This window comes from Argiope bruennichi, chromosome 8 (genome assembly GCF_947563725.1).
Source record: "Argiope bruennichi chromosome 8, qqArgBrue1.1, whole genome shotgun sequence".
NCBI lineage: Eukaryota > Metazoa > Arthropoda > Arachnida > Araneae > Araneidae > Argiope > Argiope bruennichi.
In genome coordinates, this window is record NC_079158.1 from 98,450,554 (window position 1) to 98,462,648 (window position 12,095).

Below are 12,095 nucleotides of genomic sequence, written 5' to 3' on the forward strand. Positions count from 1 at the left end.
GTAATTAAAGTTTGGGTATTTTGGTAATTATGACTGATATAATTTTTGCATGAATATACATGTGTAGATTTTAAATTAAATCTTACATAAATGTTTTCTACTTTTTTAAAGCCAGGAAATCAGGTTAATTGAACTGAATATAACTAAACTAATTATTGATTTTTCAATGAATATTTCTTTATTATTTTCCCTCTGAGATAACTTAATGTAACGTAAGCAGTATTTTGAAATGCTTTTATTACACAGGTTTGAAGAATTTTCTTGATGAATCAATGGAATTTAAAATAAATTGGGCAGTGCACTTGTTTATACAGCTTTTTAAAAATATTAATAACAAAAAGTATATAAAATATTATCTTTATTAAAGTCTCTGCGCCTTCAAAGTGACCAACGAAAATTTCTTAAACCGATGTGGTATTTAAATAACTAGAAGGAAAATAAAGTTTTATCTATTATTATGCAAGCAAAAATATTTTTTTTTGTTATCTTACCATTTTTATATGTCCTTAGATCGGAAAATTTGTTTTCATTTGTTAAGGAATCACATTACCAGTACTAAAAATTTAGAAACGTTACTGAATCCATAGAAATATTTTATTTATTGAAGCTTGTTAAGCCATTTTCATTTTTAAAAATTAATTTTGCTAGTTTTTTTAAGCCATTTGTTGGAATATTTTTTAAATAGTCAGAAAAAAAATAATTGGTCTGAAAACAAAAATTTACTTGCAGCAATTAAACAAAAATAATTATTTTTCCTATTTTACCACTCTCATATACAGGGATTAAGAAATATGGATTAAAAATATTTTTAACTAAAAAAGTATGATCAATAAAATTTTAAATGTATTACAAAAGGCATCAAAATCTTGTAAGTTAATTATGTAAGTCTACAAATTTTAAAGCCATTTTTTAGGAATATGAATGAAGTAAACTTTATCATTTAATAAATAAGTAACAGCTATAAATGAATAATAAACTTACCGAGACAGTCTTGTCTTGTGCACCCCATGAGCTCCACCCTTACGCATGGTGCTCCAACATAGTCCATGACTAGGATTCTCACATATCTGGCTTCCACAGGAACTGGTAGACTCACAATCGAGAGACCAGATCCACCATTGTGAGTGAGGCGGAAGTCGATGGGCTATAAAAGAAGAGATAACAAATGATTAGATAATTAGATAATGCATAACAAACATTAGGTTTTGTGGATGGAAAAATCTACTTACTTGTCCAAATGGGTCTCCGTAAGTACGGAAGAGGTCTGTAAGATCATCACTGTATTGTAATCGCACTGCCAGAGGAATAGCCTGAGATCCATCTGGTCTTGATACGGACTGAGTCCTGAAACCTCGAATGACAACTGGAGCACGAAGATCGAACTGGATCCAGTTCTCACCAGGACGCTGGATGTTACCACACCAGCCCACTGCATTATCAAGACGGACACCCTATAAAATGAGTTTTAAAAGCATTTTTATATTGTAAAATTTTTAATCGAAACAATTGAATAAATTCGATTAATTCAATTATTTCGTAATATAGAATTACGACATAATTGAAAATAGCAAATTCGTGATATAGAATGCTTTTAGAACTGTTGACATAAAAACTTACATTTTTACTGTAGCCGATTTCAGTTCCTGAAGCTTTGATTCGACTGTCTGGGATGTTGCCATTTCCGACTCCTAAATCCCCAACTGGACGACATTCTGCAAAATATTTTGTTCATATAAAAATAAAGTCTTATAAAATTAAGATGATAATGGTTTATTACTCTTCTCACTATTAAATTTTATATGAGACGATTTTATTATCTAAATATAAAAGGGAATTCGTTTTTCAAATAATAGAACCTAATTCTTTTTTAATTTTTTAAAAGAAGTAAGATATTGCTTGTCTTGTAAAGTGATAGGATTTTTAGAGAAAATTTGGGACAGATAACATAAGATACAATTATAATAAAACTAAATTTATTAGAATATGGAAGATAGAATTATTTCCATTCAAAAATTAATTTAACAATGCTGAAATCCAAATTGATATGGCGAATTCAAATTTACCCTAAAAGAGTTGGCAGACTCGTCACTAACTACCAGACATATAATAGAAAGCAGAGCTCATTGGTAACAAACAGACACTGAGTTATATTCATTGTTTATAAACAGACAAACAACATTTATTAATGAGGAACATACGTTACTAATTGACAGAAAAAGATAGGCAGAAGAATTCGTCTTTCATTAACAGCTACATCACTGAGGTGTACCCATTTTGAAATGGAAGCAATGAAAGCTAATTTACATGGCAATAAAAATAACAATGAAGGATAAAACTTTTAATATAACTTTCCAAAGTGAGAAAAATAGCATTTTTAACGTACCCATATTAGGTTCAAATCCTTTTCGACATTTGCAATAAAAGCCTCCATCAGTATTATTACATTTCGTTGAAGCAGCATCACAGGAAGATGAGACACATTCATCTATATCTAAATTAGAATGACAAAAGATGAATTAGCATAATGAATTTAGCATATTATAGAATAAATTTTTAATTAACTGATTTTGGCGACTAGCTACTTTTTTTTTGTCGTGTGATTATTTTAAGTCAAGTTTTTGCACAGTAGCTTCTACCCGAGGGCAGAAGTCTGATTTCTAACTCATATGAAGAAGAAACTCGCACACACTTGCTTGCATAACCCCTTTTCACAGGGGGGGGCGGGGGCTCATTCATGCACCTCACAGATAGAAAGAACACAGGGAAGAGAACAACCATGCCCGAACCAGGACTCGAATCCGGGAAGCCTAGCTCACGGGGAAGACGCGATATCCCTTGGCCAGGACGCTGGCTGCGACTAGCTATTTACTTACCATATTAATAGCATCAATTTTATAATGTCAACTAACCTTGATGGACTGAATCTTATTACACCAAATGAAACTATTATTTTAAATTATATATTGAACAAAAAATGATTCTCAAATCATTAAGCTTCAAATCATTATATATTTAAGAAAATAACGATTTTTAAATCATTATATGTTTAAGAAAACTATGATTCTCAAATCATAATCTTAATCCTTTTAAAGATGTATATTATTTAACAGTTAAAGGATAACAAAGTTTGTTGGTGCTCATTATAATTTTAGTAAGATTAAAAGATGCAAGAGATTATGAATTTAATAAAATTATAATACTTTGAACCTACCTTTGCACATAGAACTATTGCTGAATGTTTGGTCTTCGAGACATTTGATGGTGGGACTTCCTTCCAGTTTGTATCCTTTGAAACATTGAATTCGTCCTTCGTCGCCAAAGAAGTAATCCTTGTCCTTATCAATAATGAATCCATTTTCTATTTCTGGCAATACTGGACACTTAACCCCTGCATCAAAATACAAAAATTATTTGGTATATCTTTTCTAAAAATACTTCAATCATCAAATATTCATTATAAATGTGTTAGCAGTATCTTGGCAAAAAATGAAAAGATGACTAATATTACTTTCATTAAACATTGGGCTGCCGGGCATAAAAAGATATACAAACATGAATTGTGTCATTCAATGGCTCGTACAATGTCTGATTTGAACAGTTCAAAATGTATAAAAGGATAGATCTCAGAACGGCTAAAATCTCAAAATATAATTCTAATTTTAAACATTTCAGTAATAGTATGTCTAAGCAATAACTAGTACATTTTGACAGAATATGGATGTTCCTCTACCACTCTTTCAGAAGTATCTAAAGAAAACTAAGCTGTTCAAATTCCAACTCGCTTCTACGTCACTTTGAAAAATTTACAAGCAGAATGCAACTTTACAGCAAATTCTCTTCCAATGTAAATACATTAAAAATAGAAACAGTTAGCAAGGGAAAATTATCTGCATTTTTTTTTTCACTTTATCTGGACCACTTTTGGACCTTTCTGAAGAAATGGAAGAAGAAACATCATTTTGAATTTTTTTTTGTTATATTTATACTTATCAACTCCGATAAAATCTAAACAATTTTTCCTTTCCATTTCTCAACGAAATTAGTTGTTTGTTAACCGTTCATAAATTTTCAAACCTGGATTAAGAAAAATTAAGATGAAATAATATTTTTATGTACATAATTTTAATAATCTGCTCAATAAAAAAAACGAGTTTTGGTTGGCTTTGTGTTTATTGGCGCAAAACCATATATGGCCATGCTGCTCTATATATATGATAAAAATAGAGAACATAAAACTAAACTAAATGGGAAAAAAACCCAGTAGCTCATAAAATTCTAAAAAATTTCGTTGGGGGTGCATATTTAAAATTGATGAATTAAAGAAACGTGTTCGGTGGTACTTAAAAACTGGACAGTCAATTAAAACATTCAAAACATTAAATTAACATGGCATGTTGAACAACTAGTGCAAAGATCACCAATTAAAAGCTGTCTATGTATTAAACGTGCTGACTAATGCGGACAGACGAACTGATTATGTATTAAACGTGCTTTCAATGACTAATGCGGACATTGAAATTACGCACTGGGAAACAAAACCAAATTTTGGTTACTTACCATTTTACCCCCTTATGTACCAAATTTTGGTAAGTAAGATATTATTTCCCTCTGAATTAATTTAATCTACTCAAAGATTTATTTTGTTGTGAAATTCGTAATTTCTTAGGATCTAAGTGTTCACAATATTATTTTAAACTAAAACAACTGCCTGTCTTAATATGTTACACAGAAGGTGAACGTACAGAAGCAAGTTGAAAAAGAATGCTTTCTTTCTTACGTTCACACACTGGAGGCTCATATGACCACTGTCCAACTGTGGTGCAGACAATGACAGGAACTCCAGTCCTCCTGTATCCGGGCTCACACTCGAATCGGATAACTGTGCCATAACGACTGCCTTCTCCGTTGAGCAAAGTCCGGACAGCATGGGGCGTGTCCGGCAAGGGCGGGCATGAAGAAGCTAAGCAGGTGGGCAATCTTTCCCAACGTCCCGTCTCTAAACACCGTACGGTTTCTGTGGGGCGGCCTCCAGGGAATCCAAAGCCTGCGTAGCATTGGTAAGTTGCCTGCCCACGGTATGTGACATTGGTAGCAGCCACTGCAAAGCCATTGTCGATTTGGGGCACAGGACCACAGTACTTCTCTACAAATAAGGAAAAGAGGAAGAATGGTATAAATGTGGTAATTTTTTTTTTATTGGTTAGGCGGTAATTTGACAATTTAGCCAATAACAAACAATTTGAAAATTGTTTTAGTATTTTTTGAATGTCACATAAAGAATTCAGAGATATTCAGATACTTTTATGTGTAAAAACAAATTATTGTTTTTCGGTAAAAACAATACATTTCAGTTTTAAAATATGTTTCTTTTATTTAATGATAACGACAGATCGAATATTAATATACGAATAATTTTCCTTAATGGAAAAGTTTTTATACTAAACAAATAAATTATGGGATATTTCTTCAATGTGAATAAAATATGAATATAATTTTAAATTGTTCAAAAATCTTTTCCTACCAACAGTAAAGTACAATTGATTTCTTTTTTTTTTTTTTTTTTTTTTTTTGTAATTCATAATAACAGAATAACAGCTTTTCAGTCTTAAATTTAATTATAAATAGAGACGGAAATAATTGTAGAAGGAAAAATTAACTGCTAATCTATATTCAGGTACTAAAATCAACTGCTAAAAAACGAGCACGTAAAAAAGAACTTAAAAATAAATGTAGTCAAAACCTAAAAGAAAATTGTTGATTGCTATTTTCATTAATTTATAGTGAACGGAAATATATTTTTGATGGAATTTGTTGGTGAATGGGGTTATAACTTTTAGATAACTATATAATGATGGTATTTTTTGAAATTTTACTTTTTCTTTTATGACATATAAAGAAAGCAAGGAGAAATTTATTTTCGCGTAGGGATATTAGAAGTCAAAGTTGCTGCAGCGTGAAAGATTGCAGGATAAATAAGATCTATAACATCTGACAGATATTAGAATTGTAATTTGTAATCTACTAATAGTACAACAAAGAAATTCACCGTATTTTATCTGAAAATTAGCATGAAATTAAAACGCACTGCTTCGTTGCTTAGTAAAGATACCATAACTCAAATTAAAAGATTTGTGATTCATTTATTATCATTTTTTATGAAGTTTAAATGTTCTAAAGTTGGTGCAATACAAGAATTTGGAGTGTAACCAACTTCCATGTTATGCAATGGACATTGAAAGCGTAACAAGATAATTCCCAAACAGCTTGAGCGGTTTTTTTTTATAAAAAGGAACATAAAACCAACTGAAAACAAGCCAAAACTATGTCATCTAATAGTACAAATAGTACATGCTCAAAGTCTAACAAGATAGCTTCCAAATAGTCCGCCAATGTTTGTTTTTTTTCTTTCTGAAAAAAGAATGTGAATCCGATAGAAAATAAAAATGCACTGCGTCATCGCAGGGTGAAAGTGACATGTCGTAAATTAAAAGTATGCGTACCTTGGCAAGCTGGGATGTGCGATACATTCCAGTTTCCTCCCTGCATGCATTCTGCTAAAATCTTGTCTCCTCCAGAACTGAATTCCTGTCCAATGGGGCACACGTACATCACCCGAGCCCCGAATGTTGTCTCTCTACTTGATGCGATAGCTCTTTCTCCCACAGACAGTTGAGGACAATCTGAAAGATAAAATTACTTTAAAACATTTCCTTTAAATATCCTAATATACTTTTAATATCTTAAGCTTTCCTTTACATATCCTAGTATACTTTTATATCTAAAATTTTCTTTAAATATCCTAGTACACTTTTAATGTCTTACATTTTCCTTTAAATATTCTAGCATGCTTTTAATATCTAAAGTTTTTCATTAAATAACCTAGTACACTTTTAATAATCTTAAGTTTTCCTTTAAATAACCTAGTATACTTTTAATGTCTTAAGTTTTCCTTTAAATATCATTGTATACTTTTACTACCTTAAGTTTTCTTTTAAATAATCTAGTATACTTTTAATATCTCAAGTTTTCCTTTAAATATCCTACTATACTTTTAACATCCTATGTTTCCCTTCAACTCTCCTAGTATACTTTTAATATCGCAAGTTTTCCTTTAAATATCCTAATAACATCTTAAATTTTCCTTTAAATATCCTGGTATACTTTTAATGTCTCAAGTTTTACTTTAAATATCTTAGTATACTTTTAAGAGTTTCTTGATTAGAAAGGCTTCTTTTTTGCACCTATATATTTCAAAAACATATACACAAATATCTAAGTATGCTAAAATGGGATTTCGATGCGTCTTCTGGTATCGTAGAGCTTAAAATTTATCTGCTATCACAAGAAAAATTTAAAAATTGAGTATCTTTTAAGGTTTCTAACCTTATTATTTTCTTTCTTTTCTCTTCTCCTAGATTGTTCTCTGTAGCTTAATTTTTTTAGTACATTTTAACCTACAGTGCATCGTTTAGCACTTTTATTTTCATTTATAAGCTTTACATGACTGTTTCAAAGGGCAACAATGAGTGTTTCGAAATTCTTTCTTAACATTCTTTTTGATAAACATTTGTAGAAAAGACCGATATATGGCCATAACGGTACTAAAATTTGATTTAAACTGGACATTTGAAAATATATCTTGATGGTTGTTGTATGAATAGTTCTACCCTTAAAAATACTATCAGAATATTTTTCCTTCTTGCATTGTAAAAAATATATTGAAAGAAAGGGATTTTTACTTTTATTATAGAATTATTATAATGTGATTTGCGTCATTGGGATATAGTTTAATTTATTATGTAGCCATTTGGTACATTTTAATTTCTTAAAAATTTCACAAAATTAAAAAAAAAATGTTTCTTAATTATACGTAATTATTTAAAAGACATATATATATATATATATATATATATATATATATATATATATATATATATATATATATATATATATATATATATATATATATATATATATATATATATATATATATATATATTTTGTAAAAATTAAAAATAATAATCTTTGTTAAATACTCGTGTAAATAATCCTTCTATTAAGTATTACTTAATTTTTTTTCTATTTCTCTTCTCCTAGACTTTTTCCTTTAACTTAATTTTTTAATCATTTCGTTTCAATATTCGGGCAAAAATGCTTTTATTATACATTATTTAATTTTTCTTCTATTTCTTTTTTTTATGAATAAATTATTCAGGCATTTTTTTGAAATAAGATAAGATATTTTGGAGAATAATTTTAGGCAGCTTTTAGGTCTAAGATCTTTATTAAATTTCATTAATTTAGCTTTTCTAATATCTAGAGAATTTAGTAGTGTGGCTTACCGAAAGTGAGAATTTTAGTTTCCTACAAAAGTTACTTTTTTTAAATGAATCTTCTGCTGCAGTGCCTTGAATTGACGAATTACTATATTTAATAATCACTTTAAAGTTTCTTTACTGAATGAAATATATTTTAGAAATTCCTTTTATTGTTAACATTGTTATTATAAAAGATTTGTTATAAAATTCTTTCCTTGCATCATCTAGAACTTCTAGTTGTTACCTATACTAAAGCCGATAATCCTCTATTTATATTATTGTGGTACAAGGTTTAAGACAGAATTCTTCTTATTAATAAATATCTTTTATCTCTAGAAATGTGGGAAATAATTGACTGTATTGCAGAACAAATATTTATGCCTGAATTTTATCTAAATGAATATCCTCTTGGATTTCTCGGTATAATCTGTAATTAAACTCCTAAAATGCTACTCCAGTACTTTTATCTACATTATCTTTATTACTGATTTAAGATAAATTTTTCTTTTGAATAGACATGTTTTAAGATTTTTGATTGTTACCTGCACTGAAACTGGCAATCCATCCAGCAGCTGTGTGCATGGGATTAGTGAGGAAATTAAGAAAAATGTTTCCACTGCTGGCTGTTAAAGTAATGGAAGGCCTACTGTTTCCACTGAAACCTTCACCAGGATGCAACCGAACCCCGGTTGCACTTTCGCCATCATACACCTGAAGAAACAAGACAAAATTAGAAATGATACGAAATCACTGTTATTTTCGCTACTTTCAGTAAAGACCATCGTACTTCCAAAGGAATAGCAGAGAATTAGAAATGATACGAAATCACTGTTATTTTCGCTACTTTCAGTAAAGACCATCGTACTTCCAAAGGAATAGCAGAGAATTAGAAATGATACGAAATCACTGTTATTTTCGCTACTTTCAGTAAAGACCATCGTACTTCCAAAGGAATAGCAGAGAATTAGAAATGATACGAAATCACTGTTATTTTCGCTACTTTCAGTAAAGACCATCGTACTTTCAAAGGAATAGCAGAGAATTAGAAATAATACGAAATCACTGTTATTTTCGCTACTTTCAGTAAAGACCATCGTACTTCCAAAGGAATAGCAGAGAATTAGAAATGATACGAAATCACTGTTATTTTCGCTACTTTCAGTAAAGACCATCGTACTTCCAAAGGAATAGAAGAGAATTAGAAATAATACGAAATCACTGTTATTTTCGCTACTCTTAGAAAAGACATCTCTCATACATAAAGAATACAACGATTGCTGTTTAAATTTTTATTAATTTTTACTGTATTTAAATGATCTGATTTGAATTGTCGATTTAGAAGTTTGAAATTGTACTCAAAATAGTTAGAGGTTTGAACCTCAATTTTAAAGAAATAATATGTAAATTCGGTACAAGAACTATCAATGCTGATCCCAGTTTGTTTGCTTTTTAACCCCTTACCTGCCGAGGATAACTTGCGAGATTCGGTCCCCAGTGCTACGTATATATACGTATATAGTTAATAGCGAGACGTATATATACGCCAGGGGCAGTTAACACATTGACTTAGGGAGACGTATATATACGCCCGCGGCAGGCAAGGGGTTAAAGTAAAGTTTGATACATCAAATACCTGACTTCAATGAGGACACTGATATTCCAGTAGAAAAATTACCACAAACACGAAATACCCAATTCTAAATTGAATTTAATCATTATTATGATATTCTAATTTTAATTTTAAATATGAAATCAAATTATTAAGTATTTAAAAATAATTTTTAGTTTTATTTCAAAAAATGGTTTTGATATATAATTAAGTAGTGGAATTGCAAATATAATCATTGATTGTTTAAACTGAAGGTGGGTTTACACTCGGCCAGTTATAAGACGGCCAGTAGGTAGCGTATGTCTAGAAAGGACTGATATATGTTTGCCACAATTACATAAGATAGATTCAGGCATTCCATGCTTGGCTATAAATTGCCGTATTGGCGTCCCTGAATTTTTCTTTTTCACTACGTATCATAATCTATAATAAATAATCAATTTTTTCACGCCAAAAAAAAAAAAACACCCCGACAAATTCTACAAACGTTTGTGCAGTAAGAAAAAAATACAATACAGTGTCATGTTGTTGTCTCATTGGGACAAGTACTTGAAATGGATTGAATAGCATTTTTTAGTTTAGTTTAGTTATATTAACGTCCCGTTTTAAAGCAACACTAGAGCTATTTTGGGACTGACCTCGTAATTTTGAACCGCGGTCAGATGACGAGGACGACACCCAAGCTGGCACCTCCCTCTCCACACCACGCCACAGCAGCGGGAGGACGTTTAGCGTGCACCAGACCCGCTTACACGACGGTTCTTCGGTGAAATCGAGTCTCAAACCTGAAACCCTCCAGTTCCGAAGCCAGGACCTTACCAGCGTGGCCTCTGAATAGCATTTTTCAGCCTTTATATGTATGCACTGCCTACTGGCCATCTTATAACATAACTGGCCGAGTGTAAACCCACGTTAGTAATAGTCTTTGCAATATTTTGTCAAATTATGTTTCAAATAATTTTTTTTTTTTTAGATTTGTAGTATAAGGCTAAATATTCATTGAATAAACTTTAATCATAATGAATTAAATTAATTGTTGCAAAAATCACGAATTTTATGAATAAACTACTGCACAATAATTTTACGTATTAAATTTACTGATCAGGACAAATTGCCAGTGCAAAACACACAAATCATGGCTAACTTTGAATTACTGTGACAAGAGTATATGATAAGTTAAATATTTATTATCAAATTAATGATTTATTTTCTTTATATATATATACTTAGAAAAATCATTTCCATAACTGACCTGTATGAAATCATCAGGGGCTACTTCAAACCTGTTGAATCTGAGAGACAGTGGTCCACCTCCTGGTCTCGAAATCCTGTAAGTGCATTCCTGATTGGATGGGTAATTAACCACTCCAAAAGCTGGAGAGGAGATGTTCCCGGAGTTAGAATTGAGTTCCACATGGCACCCTGCATAAAAAGGAATGTGATTTTAAGAATTTAATATGAAATAGTAAACTACAGGAACAAAGAAAAACAAGTTTCAAAAATATTCGTAGAAAAATACAAAGCAAATGAGAAAGAGAGAAAGAAATGATCCACATTTAGTTTTCCCTATGATTTTTAGTCAGTTATTTAAATTAAGCTAAATGCAGTATATGCAGAGCATTTAATCTTATTTTAGCACTTTTCTAATTTCTAAGCCATTAGTATGCACTTACAAATGAAAAATTACTTTATATGATATAAAGAATTATATTTTATGTTGCTTGTATACCACCGGGGGACACCTCAAAAATGAGAATGATAAGTTTCCGGTATGGTGGTTGGTTCTCGCCACACTGGTGGATACAGATATGGTAGAGATCGGCTACTTCCTATCTATGATGGGACGTGCTTCCCTCGGGAAGGATTGTACCGTGGCCTGTGATGACCCTTAGGATTCAACCTTAGTTTCCGCCAATGCTGCCGCGCGGGTACAGTCTTTTAGACTGAATCCAAATATCTTTAATTAGGTGGGGCGGATTAATTATATGTGGTTATGTTTCTAGAATTCCTAACTTGTGTGACTAACTAAAAAAAATCTAAATTTTTATATAGCTCCTGGGCTTTTTTAGTCATTATTTTTGATACACTAATATTTTAAACAAAAAAAATTCCATTCTTCTGTGCCCAAAACCAACTAAATTATGAACACTGGATTTCAATATTTTAAA

At 30.7% G+C, this 12,095-nt stretch overlaps 1 protein-coding gene across 1 annotated transcript in view; it reads right to left on the minus strand.

The window, feature by feature from the left end:
• LOC129980818 (uncharacterized) overlaps nt 1-12,095 on the minus strand; it is a 140,636-nt gene that overhangs the window by 49,854 nt on the left and 78,687 nt on the right. Inside the window, exons 11-19 of the mRNA XM_056091209.1 lie at nt 11,180-11,349; nt 8,861-9,029; nt 6,501-6,680; nt 4,778-5,143; nt 3,212-3,388; nt 2,384-2,491; nt 1,618-1,712; nt 1,230-1,451; nt 982-1,144 (exon numbers count right to left, since the gene is read on the minus strand). Of these exons, the coding sequence (XP_055947184.1) occupies nt 982-1,144; nt 1,230-1,451; nt 1,618-1,712; nt 2,384-2,491; nt 3,212-3,388; nt 4,778-5,143; nt 6,501-6,680; nt 8,861-9,029; nt 11,180-11,349 (1,650 nt within the window). The remainder of the gene's footprint in view (nt 1-981; nt 1,145-1,229; nt 1,452-1,617; nt 1,713-2,383; nt 2,492-3,211; nt 3,389-4,777; nt 5,144-6,500; nt 6,681-8,860; nt 9,030-11,179; nt 11,350-12,095) is intronic.